A 20,773-nucleotide genomic window follows, 5' to 3' on the forward strand; every position below is an offset into this window, starting at 1 on the left:
GTTTGACAGCTAGGGTCATCCATGAGGAATATTTTGTGGGCATGGTCCATCAACAGTGGATTCATCTGATCACTGTTCTAGATAACCAAATAGAGGTTATAATGGGCTAGGCCGCCCTGCCCAGACTGGCCCTACAGAGCAAGGGCTTGAGCCCGGCCTGTTTGGAACACGGTATTAAATGATATGGAATTGCATCAAGTAAAATTAACACCATTATTACATGATTAGATGTGTGGAAATACCATGATGTTCCATCCAATCCAACATTTAGGATCAAATTCTTCCTTAGGAAAGACACTCCATTAAGTGAAATTTATATTTGGTGGACTATGGAATTGTAAGCAGTAGACTATATTTCACAACTGATGTTGGTCACCTGCATGCATATGTGACTCATTTGTCATGTGTAAAGGTGGTATATGGATGGATGGCGTTTAAAAAATACATGCATTAACATGAGGCCAACAGGTCTAAGTGTTTTTCAAAATCCACCAGTAATTCCACCATATCTCCTCTGGATGATATGATACCTTAGTTATTCCTAGGTAATCTTATTTATATGGTTAGTTCTTATTTATGATACCTCTATAAAAAAAAAAAAAAAAAACTACTTAATCATATGGAAAGCACGTGTATATAAAGCCACCCCTCACTAGCAGCTTGCTTTAGCAGCACAGTAATAATTGCAAATCAAGTTGTCTAAAATTTAGATCCCAACCGTCCAAATTTTGGATCCCAATTTAGATGTATATGAACCATAAATTACACTTGATTATCTGGCTATAGGATTTTTGGACTTTTTTTTTTTTAGTTAGCTTGTTAGGTACACACCCATGTCAGTACACACACTCCATGTTAGCCACCCCACCAGGGATCGATACCAAGACCTCAAGTGTTGAAACGAGGTAAGAGCCAAAAATATCCAACGGTCCTATTTGAACAAGTGTCCACGGATCAGAGGTTAGGATGGCTCAACTAATCTGATATTAGGACCGCTATTACTTAAAAGGAAGTGGGGTCCATTATTAAGTCGGTTTAACTTGAGATGCTGTAAGCATGTGGACCCACGAATCAAGTGCCGTACTCTGCTGGAGCATCAAATAACTCGAAAACGAATTGGCTACTCCCCTGCGATCAACCTAAGGCTGATGGTCGGTGCTCTGTGGGCCCTACGATGATGTATTTATTTCATCCATACCGTCCATATATTTTTCTAGATCATTTTATGCTATGAGACCAAAAACAAGGTATATCCAAACCTAAAGTGGACCACATTACAGGAAAGAGTGTTGAATGAATGTCAACCATTAAAAACTTTTTGGGGACATAAAAATTTTGAATCAAGATAATCATTGTTTTTTTACCTTCATATGCTTCTTTATGACCTAATCAATCCATATATTTTTCTAGATCATTTTATGCTATGAGACCAAAAACGAGGTATATCCAAATCTAAAGTGGACCACATTACAGGAAAGAGTGTTGAATGAATGTCAACCATTAAAAACTTTTTGGGGACATAAAAATTTTGAATCAAGATAATCATTGTTTTTTTACCTTCATATGCTTCTTTATGACCTAATCAATCCATATATTTTTCTAGATCATTTTATGCTATGAGACCAAAAATGAGGTATATCCAAATCTAAAGTGGACCACATTACAGGAAAGAGTGTTGAATGAATGTCAACCATTAAAAACTTTTTGGGGACATAAAAATTTTGAATCAAGATAATCATTGTTTTTTTACCTTCATATGCTTCTTTATGACCTAATCAACAGATTGGATGTCAAATAAACAGTACAGTGGGCCTTAGCAGGATTTTAATGGTGGATCTCCTATCACTAATATTTTCTTGTGGTGTGGTCCACTTGAGATTTATATCCCTATTATTTTTGTCATAGAGCCCTAAAATGATATTTAAAAATGGATGAACAGAATGGATGAAACACATACATCATGGTGGGGCCCACAGAGCACCGACCACCAGCCACCGGGCTGGTGGCAGGGGGAGTGGCCAATCCGTTTCCAAATAACTCCGCTTTCACATGACTTCTCAAAATGTCCTCGGAGTAACCGTTACAAAACATTGGAACACCCGCCAAAATTCAAAAAAAAAAGGAAGCGAGATCTCTTAGGTAAAAAAAGAAAAAAAAAGGACATGCATCACTTACGAGGCATGACAAAAATGATACCTCCGCGGCGACAGCTGATCGTGAGAACCAACCACTCAATTCTTCCATTATAAGCCATTAGTCTCATCTTAATCCACCACTAGAGAAACCCAACATTCAAAATTTCAAATTAAGGAGAGGAAGGAAATGGGTGATCTCCCAAAAAATCTATTCCCTAATGAGGCCAGTCCCGACTGGATGAACAAAGCCGATAACGCGTGGCAGCTCACCGCAGCGACACTTGTCGGTCTCCAGAGCATCCCAGGCCTGATGATCCTCTACGGTGGAGGAGTAAAGAAGAAGTGGGCCATCAATTCAGCTTTCATGGTCCTCTATGCATTTGCCTGCGTTCTTGTCTGTTGGGTTGGGTGGGGCTATCGAATGTCGTTTGGGGACGGAATGCTGCCTTTCTGGGGGAAACCCATGTTTGCACTTGACCAACAATATCTACTGGGAAAGGCATTCTCAGGGATGTTTCCAACGGCTACGATGGTCTTTTTTCAGTTCGTCTTCGCCGCGATTACTTTGATCTTGATCGCTGGGGCCGTACTAGGCCGGATGAATTTCTATGCGTGGATGCTGTTCGTGCCCTTGTGGTTGACTTTCTCTTACACGTTCGGCGCGTTTAGCCTTTGGTCGCCGAATGGGTTTCTGTTCAAGGCTGGCGTTATTGATTACTCCGGTGGCTACGTCATCCATTTGTCGTCGGGTATCGCAGGGTTCACGGCGGCTTATTGGGTTTGAATGACCGACCGTCTGATCTTTTTGTGTTTATTATTAATGGTGGATCAACGGCTGGATGCGAAATCTGGCACACAACGTGATGGGCCAGTGTTGTATTTGGCCGGTGAATGCTGACCGTCCAATTGGTGGGAATTAATGTTAGTGATTTTCAAATGGGAGTACATGGCCGTGATGAGGTTTACCACCGTCTTCTTGAAGGCAATCACTACTCTTAATTAATCTTTGGAGCTTATATGTACTACTCACGTACATACCTCAAATCCACGAGGAAATTGAGCTAATAGAAATAAATTTTAGAAATTCAAATTTTAATTAATAAATGATAAAATTGAATTTACAATCATATCAAACCAAAGAAAAAAAAATAGAAATAAATTTTAGAAATTCAAATTTTAATTGTTAGATTATAAAAATAAATTTATAACCCTTTAAATAGTAATACCAAAACTTGGAATAAGTTTTCAAACTCGTAACTCAATATTTCTAAATTTCATGACTTACTATAAATAATAAACTTCATTTATAATGGCCATGATTCCTACTAGATTTCATGATTTTCAGTAAAAAATAGTTAAGTGTTGTATTTAGTTTAAACATATTATTCTTCTAAGTTTTCTAAGCACTTTCCACGGGAGGCTATGTGGCTAGATATAATTAAATTAAAACTTCCTATAAATATTAAAAATGAAATTAAAAAAAGATTTTCGACCGAGCTAATTTAGTTTGGGGAACCCAGCATAGTGGGGTTCAAAGTTATATATGGTAGGTCCAATAACTCATTTTGGTTTGTGAGATACGACGGTCCTTATCACCTCTGCTTCCGATTGGGCATTTTCTGGTCCATCTTGGACATGAAAGTGTCCGCGATCTACTCTACATCACATTCAAAGTGGAAAAGTCCATTCATGCAATGGCAGCATCTTAGTAAGCTCACCAGATGGACGGCTAGAATTCACTGGCTCTACAGCCATTGATTCTTAGTGGCGATGGACCAAGCCTAGTTCATCGCGCCATGGACGGTGGAAGGTCCTCCAACTCGAATGTCTTATAACACTTGGTGCAGGGAGCCCGTGCCATGAAAAGCTCTGTCGGGCCCACCATGAAATTGTTTCGCATCCACTCTGTCCATCAATTGCACCATCTCATGTTCCAAAAAGAGTCCAAAACTCAGTAAGATCTAAAACTCATGTGGACCACACCACACGAGAAGTTGGGATGGTGGCATCCCTCGTATGGATCGGTCGATATTTGTCTTGTCCCTTCGTCCCTCTTGCGGACCACCCGAGAAAGTTTCAATGGTGGGTGCTCCTATCTCCACTATTTCCTATAAGTGTGACCCACTTGAATTTTTTGATAGCCTGATTTTGGACATCACGTCCTAACATAAGCTAGCCCAAATGATGGACGGAGTGGATATCACACAGGCATCACGGGACGTCTGGAGACACATTTCTGTGGCCTAGATTTATCTAAGACTGGAAAATGACTAAATTGCAATCTCAATGTTTTCAGGTGGGCCCTCGCCTAACGAAGGATAGAGAAAGGTTCCCTCCCAACAACATCCTTTTGATGTTAGCTGGGGCAGGCCTACTATGGATGGGCTGGTCAGGCTTCAACGGCGGGGATCCGTATGTGGCCAGCATCGATGCCTCCTTAGCCACCCTTAACACGCACGTGTGTGCTGCGACTAGCTTGCTCGTGTGGCTCCTGCTCGACATCACCTTCTTTGGAAAACCGTCTGTGATCGGTGCCGTACAAGGCATGATCACTGGCCTAGTTTGCATCACCCCAGCAGCTGGTAATATCTCCTCTCTCTCTCTCTCTCTCTCTCTCTCTCTAAAGACACCAATACAATAACTGAGTACGGGCTGGCCCACCATCACAGTATAGAAAAATGCCACGTGGCTTCTTCTCAATGAACTGATCTGAACCATGCATCTTATATTCTCTATTTAGTGACTCAAAAACCGTGTGCTACACTTGTAACATGGGTCCCACTACTTCAGTGTATGTGTGCAATGGGGTCCATGGAATGGACCCAATAAACACATGCATATACGGTTGTTAAAGGAAAAGGTACCATGAGGTCAACCTCATGGGAAGCTTCCCATGAGGACAAGCTCTATGGACCCCCCCGTGATCTATGTGGGCCATCCACCCCATCAGTCAGATGCACCCTTCTATGGTGGACCACGGTCCTTACAAAAAGGAAAATCCATGGCTTATGTGGTCCACACCATAGACAAAAGTTGAGAGTGGATACTCACCCATAGAGACCTTCATGATTGTTTATACAGCCCACTGAGGTGTGATTCAGATATCCAGCCCATCCATTGTGTGTGTCCCACTTGGATGAGGGTTCTTACTGAGTTTCAGTTTTATCCAAATCTCATTGGACCCCACCAAGTGCTTTTAGATGTTTTAGACATGATTTCACACAGTTTCAGATGATATGGCCCATTCGAGTTCCGGATACAGCTGGTTATTGGGATATCCCATAGCCCAAACGGGATCCACCAAATTCATGGTGTGGATGTCCAATACACATCACGGTTTGTTTGTTTCAGGTTTTGGGCCTGGTTCGTCTCGGTCATCATATAAGGTTAAACCCAACCCGGACCCATTTACGTAAGTGGGTCAAATTTTCTAACTCAATCCCAACATGCGGACCGAGTTGATTCATTACGACTAGCCCATTTTATATATTGGACCGAGTTGATTCATTACCACTGGCCCATTTTATATATTGGACGGAGTTGATTCATTACCACTGGCCCATTTTATATATTGGACCGAGTTGATTCATTACCACTGGCCCATTTTATATATTGGACGGAGTTGATTCATTACCACTGGCCCATTTTATGTATTGGACCGAGTTGATTCATTACCACTGGCCATTTTATATATTGGACCGAGTTGATTCATTCCCACTGGCCCATTTTATATATTGGACCTACGTACACAAGCCCAACAGTCCAATCCAACTCATGTACAAGCACACATACATGTCCGAGTATCTAACTCACCTACACATGATACTTATCTCATGCAAAAATACATATGGACCAGGAGTGGTGCAGGGGTGGGCCGCAATAATCATGGGAGTGTGCTCAGGCTCGATCCCATGGTTCACCATGATGGTGGTCCATAAGAAATCCGAGCTCCTCCAAAAGGTGGACGATACGATGGCCGTCCTACACACACATGCAGTGGCTGGTATGCTCGGAGGCATCCTTACCGGGCTCTTCGCAGAGCCAAAGCTAAACCGGATCTTCTTCGGGAGCGATGGTCATTACGTGGGCCTCTTCTATGGGTTCGACATGAACCGGGTCCGGATCGGGTTTCAACAAGTGGGCCTCCAGTTACAGGGAATAGTATTTATTGTTTTACTGAATATTATAAGTACGAGTATCATATGCAATGTGATACGATTCATAGTACCATTGAGGATGTCTAATGAAGATATGGAGATTGGAGATGAAGCAGTTCATGGGGAGGAAGCCTATGCTCTTTGGGATGAGACACGTGAGGTTTCCAAGTATGGGAGTTCTATGTTGGATGTGGAACATCCAGCTCCCAATAAGGTTAGGACTGGCAGGCAGGTTGAAATGAGATAGGAGTTTTGTATGGAGGTAGGATATTTCAAGGAACAATTGCTGGGGAAAATAAGATTGTATTTTATTATATATTTTTCCTTTAATTAATGTGTAATTGTGGTCCAAATACAATGGATGTGGGGTTGGCATCAAAGCCAAAGAAAAAAAATAAGTAAAATGAAATCTCTCTCTCTCTCTCTCTCTCTCTCTCTCTCTCTCTCTCTACAATAGGGGGGAAAGTCGGCAGTACGGTTGAGTCCCAGCCCATGTCCAGCAGCTTACAAGGGTATTTAGGATGAGGCTAGAGGCCTATAGGATAGGCTTGGGAATAGGGTTATAAGGGCCCAATAACTAAATGAACCACCCAACTTGGATATGGAAAAGGACCAAGTTATAGAAGACCGTTTTGATCACTACTTGTCTGTAAGTAGGCTGGGCTGGGCCTCAACCTGTTCATCTAGCTCATAGATCGGATTTGAACAACCTTTCCTAGCCCATTTACTCCCCTAAATAAATATGGGTTTCACAGACTAGCGACTTGACCCGACTCATTAGTCCCTGAGTTGACTCGTGGTTTCAGGATCAGATCCAACTCAGCCCGAGTCGACCCAGGCGAGTCGCATCAGAATAACCAACAACGTAACAACGCACACGTGCAATGTTTCTGGCCCCATTTGCACGTACGCCAGTAGTCAGGATATATTTATGCTCCCAATATCACCGTCGAAGACGCATGCGTCCACAAGCATACGTGCATATGCATACATCTACACAGCCATGCACATTCACATTTACAACACAGCAATCTCAAATGTCCAAATCAGGAGCATATCTTGAAAATCACATTGATGATCTTAACCATCCAATATTTCTCATTGGATTTGGACTGCTGACCATTCTTTTTTTAATCATCCATTTGATAGCCTCCAACAGGAGGTTAGAGCTTTCATGGAGCCATATTCCATCCATGACATGCTGTATAATTTCGACAGTCTAGATCGACTTGCATGTAAGCGTACAGCGAACGAGACATTATGACCTGAAAATGCCTAGTGGACAACCATGAAAACAACAAAGTACGTGCACGTACGTATGACACGAATGTATAAGCAACTGTGCGCTTGCACATGCAAAGGCGACACAATCTCACACGTGCATGCTACAAATTGAGTGTGCAAAATTCACTTCCATTATGTTGGAAGGTTACTTGGTATGCTTATAGTTTCAAGTTACTGGTAGGGTGGTAAGACTGCAACTTGGGTTCAGGTTGATTAGCCCAAACCAAGTTCAGGTCAGGCGAACATGGTCCTTAGGTCAGGTTTAGGTTAGAAAACGCCAACTGAATATAAAATATAGTTGGGCTCGGCGACAAAATTTCGGTTTGGAATAATCATATGTATTCGAGTGTAAAGGAATTTGAGTTTGGTTGGAGTTGGGCACCTCAGGTTGGAATTTAGGTTGGGTGCCTCCTGATGGCGGTTCTAGCTTGGTTGAACCTCAACCCGGCACTACCCACCCAAGTTGCATCCTCAGTTACTCGCGCATATACCACATGCATGTAGGGGCTGTGCAATCATCTCAGATTTTGAACAATTCATGGCCAACATAACTAAAAACTCAGATTTGGCTTTGGTCCCACTCCATTGACATGCAAGGGTATACAAAATATAACTACATGGACATGTAAGACTATGTTTGAGGAGTATTTACCACATCACGTTTACAAGCTCTGTTGAACAAACCTCACTGAAGCCAGTTTGATTAGCACACCTGCTCACAAAAGGCATGCCCCACAATCACTCCAGTGTCTTGTTGTGGGGCAGTGGGCCCTAAAACTATGACCAGAGAAAGAAAAGACATGCATCTATCCACCTTACAATGGGGCAGGACAATCGAAGACCCTCCCATGGACTAAATCCTAGGCCAGACTAGCCCACTAGATGCACCTATGTCAAAGGCAGGCCCAGCCCATTCAGTCCAGTACGGGTTCCAACAGCATTAAAAGTAAATGGGTCAGCATTTACTACTAATACTCTCCTTAAACATTGTTAAGGCATTGTTTAGGATCTCAAAAGAAATGAGAATGCCAATTTGGTAAATCCATGAACTTGTCAAATTCATAATTCGCAGCAGACATGGATTTGGCAAATTCCAAAAACTGCTGTTTGGGAATCAAACTACAAATCCATGTATTTGAAGCTCATCCTCTTTAGGATAAATGATCCCCTTGACCTGAAATGACCTGGCCCATTAGGATTTTTTCCCAATTCAGTGGTCCTTTCAAGGCGATTAAATAGTCTGTTGAGGGTTGGCGGTTTGTTCTCCTTCCCCTTCAAACTCTCATTCATGATGGAACAAGATCCACTTTGCATCATATCTAAGTGATTCCTTGGTTCCAACAGAAGAAGAGCATGTTACAGACAAATAACTCCAAGTCCGCAGTTTTTTTGATCCATGGATTTATGGGGGTGTGGATTTGGGAAATCCATGAATTCAGCAAATCCCCAACAAAAGATCAACATTAAAGATTTTTTTATTTTTTTTAAAACATGGATTTCACAAATCTCTGCCCCAAATCCCTCACCCCAAACAACCCCTAAATTTAATGTGCAAATTACCACTTTATACAGCAGATAATACTAATAATCAGCAAACGATTCGTAAGGACATTTTGCATTTTGCCATTTGCAGGCACACGTGAGCATGTTCTCAACATCTGCAAATTTTCTCTGAGCTTCTTCAAGCCGACATTGTGAGTACAAGAAATCAACTAACGCAGGCAAACCCACATATGCCAGCATGGCAGACAGGTGCAATATCCAAGGCACCCACCAGAAGGGCACCGCTACGCAGATTCCGTATCCCAAGAATCAGGTCCATCCACTAGCCAGGTGGGCGACAATCAACTGAATAAGTGTGTGGTTGTGAAAAATCGACCCAAGTTTTCTATCCTGTCCACTTATTTTTGATATCATGACACCTACTAAGTGGACTGACTTTAGCTTTCGGCAGTAACATCAAGATGGATGGCGTGGTTATTTCACCTGTGTGCCATGCTGGCATAATATAATACCAATATAAAATAACAGGAATCAAAACATCCATCAAAACTACCAAAAGTAATCATCCGAGGGCCATAATAAAACACAACAACAGAAACTGCATTTCCTCACCACAACTGGCTTTTTGAAGATGGAAGTAGTGATATTGAATTCTTTCCACAAGGAGCCATAACACAATCATTTCCCTCTGCAATGAACGCTGAAATTTGCCAAACGGTTCTGGTTAGAGAAGGCTGTTTGTTTGATCACAGAGTAATGCATAGGCATATGCACACACATGCACACATTCATGAATGTTACATTACATTAATTGGCAACATACATTAAGAAGCAGGACATATTTAGATAGCTTTTGATAGCAAGGGATTTTTCATATACTAGTTTTCGATCTCACCCAAAAGATCACAAAGGAAACCCTGCAATCTAGAACTCAACAAAACAAACAAACAAACAAACAAACAAACAAACAAACATTTGTCCATTCCATGTGGAAAATTATTATGACCAAATCATGCTCATTTTTTCCACCAAGGGCCTGCTTAGAAGCAGCAAAAGTTTAGTCCTGTCTAGGTAAGGCCCGTCTTAGTCTTGTCTATTTGGATCATGTTGTCCTGGACTAATTATTTTCCTATTGTTGTCAAGCATTCAAAATAAAATAGGAATATTGGGCACATATGGCGCTCGTGCACATTGAAAAATTGACACATGGCACAAGTGTTTGAAAATGTATAATGGCATATGTGGCACCTGCGGGGTGCTTAAAGATGTACGATGGCACATGTGGCACCTGATGGATGCTTGATGAGGCATGGTGGTATACACATCTAATGCATCACATATACAAGTTGGCACATGTGGTGACTAGCGTTCAAAATATCGGTATCGCATTACGTATCACACCCTTATGATACAGATACGTATCGGTTATCACATGGTATACGTCAGTTGTATTGCATAATGTATCGTTATTGTTGGAAACATTGGGAAATTGCTCGAATTTTTCAATGAAACATTAGTGACTGCTACAAAAGACATCAATACACACTTATAAATCAAAACATTACAAAAAACGAGTGCACATAATAGGTTTTCTTTGTATGGGGTCATAATCTATGCGTTGTCTAATTGAATTGATGCAAGTAGTCTATTCATATAATTTATAAATGTAAGAAGATATATGAAAACACAAGCAATACATTCAAAAGCAAAAGAAGAATCACTAGATTGGGTTACATACACGTTTGATTTTATGTTTAGACACAAAGATTTCAACCAATTTGTGAAGAATTGAATTTTATTTTATTTTTTTCAATTTCCTCCAAATCTCCAAATCGAAGCTCTCAATCCATGATTTTTCATGCAAATTTGTAACAATTTGACACTGATTTAACATGATTTACAGAAAAAAAAAAAAAAAGAAAAAAAAAGAAAAAGAAAAAAAAGACTGAAAATAAAAAATGTTCACTGGATCGAACATGCAGGATATATCACACTACTTGTGCGTTTCATATCGCACAGGTGGGATACAAGATATATCGTGGGATATATAAGCCAATATCGTCGATACTTAAAACATCAGTGGTGACTACAGCACATTGAGGACACTTGACGGTTGAATGTCGCAAAATTGCCATGCTAGAAGATGGATGATGGCACTTTGGCACATGCGGCACACATACATACCACAAGAGATAGTCCAATGTACACCATAACAGGGACAAGTGGTCCTAAGTTTTTTTTAGGAATGACAAAGGCATGCCAACGATAAAAAAAACTTGGACAACTTTTTTTCCTTATTTTTTCATGCATAGTAGTAAGTATGGACAAAAGGCGTGTCCCTAACTAATTAAGGACTTAACTTTTGCTGAGCAGCCCCCAACTGTGAGGCTGTAAAAATGGGGCAAGTCAAATTTGTAGACAATGAGGGTAAATTTTCCTTTGGGGATTGTAAACTGTCAGTAATATTTGTGATTCTATTGCAATTGATAAAAAGAAGTTACTTCTAAGATTGAAAAAGATGTGATTATGAAGGTATTAATACTAATAGTAGCACAATCCATATCAAAAATGTACAGATATGTATCAAACATGTGCGCATGGATGTTGGCATGCATTATGCATGTCTATGGTAATGGGAATTTGATTTCCTAATTCTAGATGATTTGAAGCTGCCAAGCAACATGGATTATTTGAAAGTCATGACGATGGCATTAATGCATATGAAGTATCATATATGCATATATGCTGTTAAACTCCGAAGGCGAGTCATTTACCTGTATGGCTGAATCCAATAAATTCAAATTTCTGATCTGTTGCCTCCCTCATTCTATATAAAACTTGGAAGTGATGGGCGGAAAACACTTCCCAGACGCCTGCCTCATCTCACAGGCAAACTCAACTTCCATCAGACGATGGTTTACTTCAGAGCGATCCATTGAGAAGGAGACTGTCACGTCATCCCCTTCACTAACTCGAAGTGGAGGGTTTAAGAGGAACACCTGTCCAAAGGCACAACAAAAGGAATAAAGGAACATAATAAAGTCAAGAGCAGTGAATGGTTAGCCATCCAAAAGATGGTTTGCAGAAGGGAAAATGAGAATGGCACTTTCTTAATTGACACAAACCCTTGGCCACGGTTTTGCATTTTGATTTTTGAGACGAACAGTCATCAGCTCGTTTTATCATCTGCTAGTTTTCTGTAATGAAGAACATGCCATGCAAAATGGGCACGCCAACTCAAAAACCGCGAAGGATTGACGTGCTGATAAGTCACAGTTTTGGTATCCACTGTTTAGCAAGGTTTAAAAGGAATAGCCAATTCTGACTAGATGAGACTCCAAAACCATTTGACTAGAAACTTGATCAAATACACAAATGCATTACCTTTTCGGGTTTAAAAAAACTCATGTTGTGATTTGATTTTTCGAGACCTAGATGTACTGAACTCAACCAAGTTATCATGGGTTTCTTACAATATGATACACCATGCCTGATGCAATCATACAACCTCTAATTCACTCAATGCGAATTTCCCCTTTTATTCTGAAACACCTAATTATTACATTCTTCCGAAATCAAACCACATCACTACCACTAAGAACAAATTCCACAGGATCAGCCATCCAGGATCACGGAAATCTTGCCTCCAAGCTACCATAAGCTAAATACCATCGTAAACTGATATCACATGTAAAATCTCCTTGTATAATGTATATACCAACTACATGATGTGATAGTGATATCAACAATGTGCTCATAGGATAAGTGCACTTGAAATTAGGATGTTGAGATGGATGAGTGGCAAGACAAGAATAGAATTAGAAATGAATACATTCGAGGAGACTGAGTAGCACCAACAGGTAATAAGATGAGGAAAAGTAGACATAACTGGTTTGGCCATGTGCAACGGAGATCAAGAATTGCACCAATTAGGAGTGAGTTGGTTTGAGTTGAAAGTTCTAAAAGGACAAGGAGAAGGACCAAAAGGACATGGGTGGAGGTAGTAAGGAAGGATTTGATGACCTATGGTTTGATTTGGAATATGGTCCATGATAGAGTGGAATAGAGGAAAAGGATTTGTGTAGCTGACCTCAATTAGGATAAGGCTTAGATGATAATGATGACGACAACGACAATGGCAATGATGATAATGATATCCTGTATTGTACAGCATTTTTCTAAATCTCGATAGCTTATTTGGTTAAGAATATTGCTTGAAGGTGCAAATAATGCCAAGCATGTTATATTGACAGTTTTGTTAAATAAAAATAAGCTATACATGACTGGCCATTGCTCCAGCGCCAATTGTTTGATTTGTTTCAACATTAATCAGAGCTCCATGTCTTTGGATTTAAGGTTTGAATTTGAAATTTCCAATGTTAATTTATTGGCCTTTCTGGTCGTCAACTCTAGATTGAGTGTTAATATCTCAGTTCTAGATCTTCATGTTCACTGAGCTTGACTAGCATTGCTTGCTCTAGAAATCAACTGTTGACAGATTCCCTTTGTGGGTAGTTTGCAGTAATTGAGCTGGGGTGGAGTGCGGGGCTTGACCATGTGGCCATGTAAGTCGTATTTGATAAAAATGTATTGGCAGGGTTCCCTGCTATCCTGCAGCCACCTACTCAAGCATGATCTTGACTATGTGTGGGTGCTTTGTGCTTAGTGGTTTGCCTGTCTTGTCCTCCATGAGCCAACCATAGTTGCACGAAGCATAAATGAAGCAGCAACAGATTCATGTGCAGGAGCAAGGGAAAAGTCTGCTTCAAAATGTTAGCAAGTGTAGATGGCTGGTAAGCCAGAGTTGGAGCGCAATTCAAAGTAGTTGTAGGACCCAATTAGAAGGATTGTGCAACTAAGGACCCAACCTTGCTTGCTCGCCCTTGGGGGCGTGCATGTAATAGTAGGGTTGGCTGTGATATTGGGTGGGACCATGTTAGCATATGAGTTGTATCAATGTGGGCAACCTCTAGAATGACCCAACCTTACTTGCTCGCCCTTGGGGGTGTGCATGTAATAGTTGGTTGGGTGTCAACATTGGGTGGGACCATGTTGGCATATGAGTTGTATCAATGTGGGCAACCTCTGCAATGACTCATTCCAAGAGCCCAGGTAAAAGAGGACGGTTGATGTCCGATTGGTTGTTGATTGTGAAACTTTTTCAATCTTCCATTTAAATGCCAGCCCAAAGATAAAAGCTACGATGATGATGATGATGATGACAATGGCCAATTAATCTCACTTGCGTCTTGATTTTGAACCACCCCAAGGAATTGCCCAAAGTTCTTGATTGTGCTTTCAAGAGTTCTGAAGTAACTATGACTTTTTCACTTTTCTTTTTCTTTCTTTTTTTTAAAAGGAAATGAAATTTTATTAGAAAAGCAAGACGAAGACAAAAATCTACACCTTGAAATTACAAGGACAAAAACCAATCAAAAGAACGAACTGTCTCAGATTGCTTGAGGGATGAAGCCCACGCAATCACATCCATTTTAGCCTTCCTAAAGCATCCAGGAACCGCTTGCTATTGCAGAAACATCTTTCATCGCACTCAGCCCAAATGAACCACAAACCCACCAAAAGGAAGATATGCCAAAACACATTCCTTTTACTCCCATCTCCCTCCATGCTAGACAAAAAGGACCTGATCAATGCCAACATCACCCAAGAGCATTGGAAAAGATTGAGAATTCTCACCCAGATTTCTCAACAAAATGCAATGCATAAACAGATGAGCAACTTGGAAACATAATACAAGTATTGGAATGATCATACTCCTTTTATTAAGGTTATCGACGCTGAGAACCCTGCTCCTGCCCACCAACTAACAAAAAGTCATAACACGAGGGAGGCCCCTACATGACCAGATGTACTCCATAGGCTTCGGGTACTTACCACCAGAACTAGATTGAAGTGCTAAATAAAAAAGGTTGAATGAGAATCTGCCCAATTTCTTTGGCCTCCACACCATCTCTCTTGATTAAAGGCAATCCAACCCTGCAAAAAACCTAAGCAAATCAATCATCTCCTATGACTCCTTATCTATCGAATTCCTTTTGGATGGGGGGGACCAAATAATTTCGCCACCCGAAATAGAGAAACAAAAAGAAAAGGGAACATCCCTCTCTGAGGAAACAAGTGCCAGCCTCGGAAATGAGAAAGGCCTATCCGAACACCAAACGCCTTCCCAAAATCAACTTTGGCTCCCTCACCAACCACAAATATCACTTCCCACTAAAACAGTCCATATTTCTGAAAATTACCTTCTGAAAACGCAAGGTTCGATGTAGAGAAGCGCCATTGGGATACCAACGTCCAACATCAATACCGTACTACTAGCCAACACCTGTTTCCAAAGACCCTCATTTTCCATTCAAATCTCCAAAGCCATTACTTGAAAGAGATTGATTCATAAAATGGAGACTCCAATTTCCACTTTGCCTTTGCACAAAGGTTTGCAAGCCTCACTCCCTTTCAATAAATGGAACTTAATTCTTATTTTCCATACCTTCCCACAACAAGTCCAACTTGATCCTTTCAAGTCTGCTAAGTATGCTAACCGAACATTAGAAGAGCGACATATAATATAAAGGTATGCTTGGTAGTGTCGCCTTTATCAACATGTTTCTTCCTTTGAAAGACATGTACCTGCTCTTTCAACTTGAAAGCTTCGAATCCTCTTGACCACTTTATCCCAGTTTGGTCGGCTCGCGAATGCATAGGGGAATTACCCGTGGAAGACGATGGAAGTGTTCTAATCTTGGATCCATTCCTGCAAGACTCCCAACTTCCTCCTCTGCCATTCTAATCCCAAAATCTCACTCTCATGGACGTTGACCCTGATCCCCAAAACTACATAAAAGCTCCTAGTAGATATATGCAAGTTATCCACCTTGCAAGACAATAAGGTCAATTGTTATCGTCTAAGCCTTACCCAACTACTTAGGGTTAGCTTGCAAAACAATAGGTAAAAATGTGAAGATGAAATATCTAGAAGGATGCATTTACCACTTTAAACCCATTAATTTGGCCAACATGAAGCACTATTTCCATCATCTAATGAGAGCTTCCACCACCACTAGAAGTAAGAAATGTGATAGTCGATAGTGCACCTTGCTGAAGCCCTCTTGTTCCCTTAAAAACTCCTCTAGGGCCTGTTTGGATAGTGGGATGAGAAAATAAAAGAAAAGAAAATTGTAATGATTAGCCAATGATGATTTCTAAGATTTTTCATAAGCATGGATTCCCAGGGATTCCATTTTGAGGACCTTGTTTGCATAACAAGTAGACACTGAAATAAAGCTCTCACAATAGTCCCCTTGAATCTTGTTCATGAGAATTTGACTATGGCGTTTGGGTAATGATTGCCTTTTGAAATCCAAATGTTTCCTTTGCTATGCAAAAATAGTGAAATGTCCCGTCATGGGAAACATCATCCATTTTCTTTGCTTTTCTTTTCTTTTCCCACTATCCAAACAGGCCCTTAGGTGATCCATTCACTAGAACTGAATGCCCAACCGAAGACGCACATTCGTAAATCCATATCCATTTGGTTCCACATCCTAGCCCATGCAGCATGTAGTCGAGGCATTTCCAATCAAAATGATTGAAGGCCTTTCTAAATCTAGCTCGCAAATTATGCCCTACTTCCTTCTTGAATCTCAAATCAATCCATTCATGAGCAATTAAAGCACCATCGAGTGTTTGTCTCCCTTAGATGAAGGCCCCCAATGATTTGGAGATGACCCAACGCAAAATCTTAGGGAACCTAGAGGTGAGGACTTCTGCAAGAATGTACATGGCTCCCTTCAAACTTATAGGCCTAAAATCCCGCAAAACCTTCCGCCCCTTCTTTCTTGGGAATAATAGCAACGAAATAAGCCCCTAGCACCGTAGAGAGGGGCTTTGCTTTCGAGCTTTTCAACTACTTGATTGAGCATTCCCCAGTTGTATAAACCCAAACAGCCATTAACTCAAGTGTTGATTTTGTCAAGATGAAATTTTCGAGCATTCAATCAGGTAACCTCAAAGACAACTCTTTTTTAAACCTTAGGATCATTTGGATCACATAACCAGGTTTCTAGGTCCAGTTTTTTGTTGGACCTGCTGTTAATGCATCAACAACATTCCCATTTTGAGACTTACAGTTGCTAAAAGTCAACTCTCAGTCAATCTTTCAGACTCCGTTTGGGAGTAAAGGTGCCAGAAATGAAGAGAGTAACGAGCTGTCGTTGGACATGCCTTCAAGTCAACTCTTCCCGGGCTTCATTTGGATTTATCCCCTGGACTCTATGACAAACCAAGTCCAAGTCAAATAAAAACTACCTCCTCACAACTCATCAATGACTATAATCTCCACACACACATACTAAAACATCATGCACATGGATGCTCATATGGGGCATCATCCTTTTTGGGTTACTGGATTATGTTATTGACTGCCCTGCAAGGATATTGGAAAGAATGAATGGGTTCAAAAAAGTAAGCCTTTGGCTAATTTGATTCAATGGAGGGATACATCAGCGGTTCTTTCCACTAGGCTCGGGATTCAAGTCCTCAATCAAAGATTTTCAAGTTTTGTAAGATTACATTGCAGTTTCAAGTTGCCTTTCAGAAAAAAAAAAAAAAATAGAGAGAGAGAAGGAAAAAGAAAAAGAAAGAAACAAAATAAAACATTTACTTTCGAGTTCTTTTGATTGGAGATGTTCGACCAAGTTCTGTGAAACAAATGAGTTACCACATGAACTTGAACCTAGCCTTGACTGTGCCAGGTCGACTAAGAGAATCTTTCAACTGCTGGATAGTGTTTTTAAACCTTAGAGCAAGTCTTCTCGGCTCATCAGACAGACCACCTTGGAGTAGATTAGATACCAAGTAAAAGCTGATTCATGACCCAGTTATAGTCCTCAATCTAGTCTTTAGAGTTTAAAAAGCTCACATTCAAGTCCAGTTTTCCAACTATTTTAGCGGAGTTACAAAGAAAATAAAAGGCCACATGAAATCGACCCAAAATTTCATCAAGTCCAAGCTTCTCAGAGAGTTTACTGAACATTTTCATGTTTTTAAACATTGGAATCAAATCTTCTAGGCATTGTCTTGTCGAGATGTTCCAAGTAAACTCATGTTGAGACTCCTTGTCTTGTTGCACTCCTTTATCGCATACAATTGCTTTCATTTTAACAAAACTCTTTGCTCAGAAGAATAAAATGGCTCACAAGGAAAGAAATAAACAAAGCAAGGACAATATGATCAATCTAAGATCTGTTGGATTGTTTTCAGTTGCTGGACATGTAGCCACGCCAACAGTGGCCATTGAAGGGTAAGTAAATGAGGGTCTCACCTACCTGGCCATTTAATGGCCACCATGTGGCTGCCTCATGTCCTGTACTGTCATAGCACTCATAATCTAAACTGAAACTATTGCCACTCCAGAAACTATGGTTGGTGACACAAATGGTCATTATCAATTTAGGGTCTAGTGTGGATAAAAAACCTGTTGGCCCCAATGTGTTGGGTTGTCCGTGCTAGGAGCAGTCGTCAACTCAACCTCTTGTGTTGCTGGATTGCTGCTGCTTCCCTGGAGAAACAACCAAAAGAGATAGTAGGAATCAATATTCTAGTATGTTTCCAGATTGCTGAGGTTGATAGTATCATGTAGACAATTGAATGGGTTTGGGAAGGCTGACATACTCGGAAATGAACATCAAACCACCCTGCAAAACCACAGAGCCTGGTCTTCTCTACAGTGATAGATGACGAAAATTTTGCTTTAACATTAACAATTTCATTCACGGTTGTAGTCAGACAATCAATTTCTTTTATGATAGCAGGAGTGCCTATAACTTGATGTGGATGGAGGTTATTCCACAGTGATGTCTGCAGCAAAATTCAAGAGCAACCTTTTACATGTAAAAGAAAGTAAAGGAGAAAGCTGCAAGCCAGTAGTAGGACAGAAACTGTGTAGATCCAATGTCAAGGCCAGCCAGTGAGCTGACTTGACCCCATGGTCCACCCTGGCCAGCCCAGCTTGTCAAACAAGGACTGAGCACAACAGCGTTCTAATAAGCTGGGCTGGGCCAGGGCAAACTGTCAACCCTTGAGGCAAAAATAGGCCCACTCCCAGGATAAGAGCAGTTTATATGTTGAAAACTTAGAGCAAGAAATAAAACAAATGCAGCTCATAACATTGAAAAAACCAAAGCACCTAATGAACAAAGTAACAAAAGAAATCCATGGATCCAAGCAGTTTTCATTTCCTCTTGATTAGATTCGGAAGAAGATCCTTGTCCCAAAAAAAAAAGTTGGAGAAAAGAAAGGATCAAGTGAACTTAAGGGCCTGTTTGTTTTTTCAAAGAAATGGGAAATACACGGTAAATAGTAATTATTACGATTTCACCATGTTTGAAAATTCATAGGAATTTGTGCCTTTCAAATTGGTTCAAAAGAGATAATTTTAATTCTTGAACTGCAAGGTAATGCATATGATATATCCATTCCGTCCATCTATTTTATTACAATATTTTGGAGCATGAGACAAAAAATGAAGCGGATCCAACACTCAAGTGGCCCACGCCAAAAGAAACAGTGGCCCCACAAAGTTTTTAACAGTAAGTATTCGATTCCCTTTTTGTACGACGTGGTCCACTTGAGTATTGGATATGCCTCAATTTTTTACTCATGCTATGAATTCAACTGGAACAATGGATGAACGGTGTGGATAAGCGAAATGCATCAGTGGGACCCACAGATATTTTGTAATATTCTTGGTTTTCGTGTCAAAAAGTAAGCAGTCAAATCAAATATGCTGTAAATGTATGGGGAAATAATTATTACTTTTTTACACAGTATTTACCACTTCACCGGAAAATCAAACACGCCCTAAAGTAAATCAGGTATTACTCAGCTAAGAGATGACTCGAAAAAGCTAGTCACTCCTGAATCCTGATCCCAACGCAGTGTTTTCATTGCTCTCATTTCCTTAGAGAAGGATTATAATATTACCTAAAAAGGCAACGAACATACAGAAACAAAAAGGGTATAAACACAATTTTTGTTTAATTATGTATATTGACATAGAAAGAGAAACCATATGAGCACATGCACAGAACTCCAAACAATCTCACTGCACATGAATGGTATGTACTAGAACGACAAAAGATCGTGTTATGCAGAAAATCAGTAATTGGAGGGAATACACTCTATTTTGACTTTTGAGCACTTTGGCCATCATATTGTATTAAATAAAATTCTCCATTGCTCCTTGGCTGTTTTTCATTATCTACTGATATACTAGGGCACTATAATGAATAATAATCTCGTTGCTTATCCCAACAAGTTATCATACAAGCAAAGTTCACATGAATACACAACATTGAATGACTTTGGCTGAAGCCTTTATCAGTGATCGAAATATCGATACAATCGGCCGATATTATCGGTATCGCACCACTGCGAGACGAAACTCCTCCGATACGGAAGATATCAAAAATCTAAAACTTCAGATATCGCACCATATTATCGTCGATATCGTTGATATATCGGCCGATATTATCGGTATCGCAGTCCAACGATACAAAACTCGTCGGAAGAAAGTAAGAAATTTTTTTATTGTGCGTAAATGTTTTGAAAAAATCAGAAAAAAATAGGGAAACTTTTAAGAGGGTGGATTTCTGTGCCTGTAGAGGAGATTTCCCT

General features: G+C 40.4%; 2 protein-coding genes across 2 annotated transcripts in view; one reads left to right on the plus strand and one right to left on the minus strand.

Annotated features, from left to right (window-relative positions):
* Positions 1 to 2,322: 2,322 nt before the first annotated feature.
* On the plus strand, positions 2,323 to 6,600 carry LOC131248772 (ammonium transporter 2 member 5-like). The gene is made up of 3 exons (XM_058249224.1): positions 2,323 to 2,913; positions 4,432 to 4,717; positions 5,992 to 6,600. Exons 1-3 carry the CDS (start codon positions 2,323 to 2,325, stop codon positions 6,537 to 6,539), a joined length of 1,425 nt encoding a protein of 474 aa, XP_058105207.1. The 3' UTR covers positions 6,540 to 6,600.
* A 2,545-nt stretch (positions 6,601 to 9,145) lies between these two features.
* Positions 9,146 to 20,773, minus strand: part of LOC131255822 (protein arginine N-methyltransferase PRMT10) — a 28,976-nt gene continuing 17,348 nt past the window's right edge. The window contains exons 5-8 of the mRNA XM_058256701.1: positions 18,770 to 18,955; positions 18,573 to 18,656; positions 11,854 to 12,078; positions 9,146 to 9,779 (exon numbers count right to left, since the gene is read on the minus strand). Coding sequence (XP_058112684.1) covers positions 11,902 to 12,078; positions 18,573 to 18,656; positions 18,770 to 18,955 — 447 coding nt within the window. The 3' untranslated portion in view covers positions 9,146 to 9,779; positions 11,854 to 11,901. The remainder of the gene's footprint in view (positions 9,780 to 11,853; positions 12,079 to 18,572; positions 18,657 to 18,769; positions 18,956 to 20,773) is intronic.

This window comes from Magnolia sinica, chromosome 1 (assembly GCF_029962835.1).
Source record: "Magnolia sinica isolate HGM2019 chromosome 1, MsV1, whole genome shotgun sequence".
NCBI classification, from domain to species: Eukaryota; Viridiplantae; Streptophyta; class Magnoliopsida; order Magnoliales; family Magnoliaceae; genus Magnolia; species Magnolia sinica.

Excerpts from the sequence above, each read along its gene's own strand:
- LOC131248772 (XM_058249224.1), top strand. The coding sequence starts at position 2,323 with ATGGGTGATCTCCCAAAAAATCTATTCCCTAATGAGGCCAGTCCCGAC. Across the intron at positions 2,914-4,431 it reads GGTTCACGGCGGCTTATTGG|GTGGGCCCTCGCCTAACGAA; the intron begins GTTTGAATGACC and ends CAATGTTTTCAG. Across the intron at positions 4,718-5,991 it reads TTGCATCACCCCAGCAGCTG|GAGTGGTGCAGGGGTGGGCC; the intron begins GTAATATCTCCT and ends CATATGGACCAG.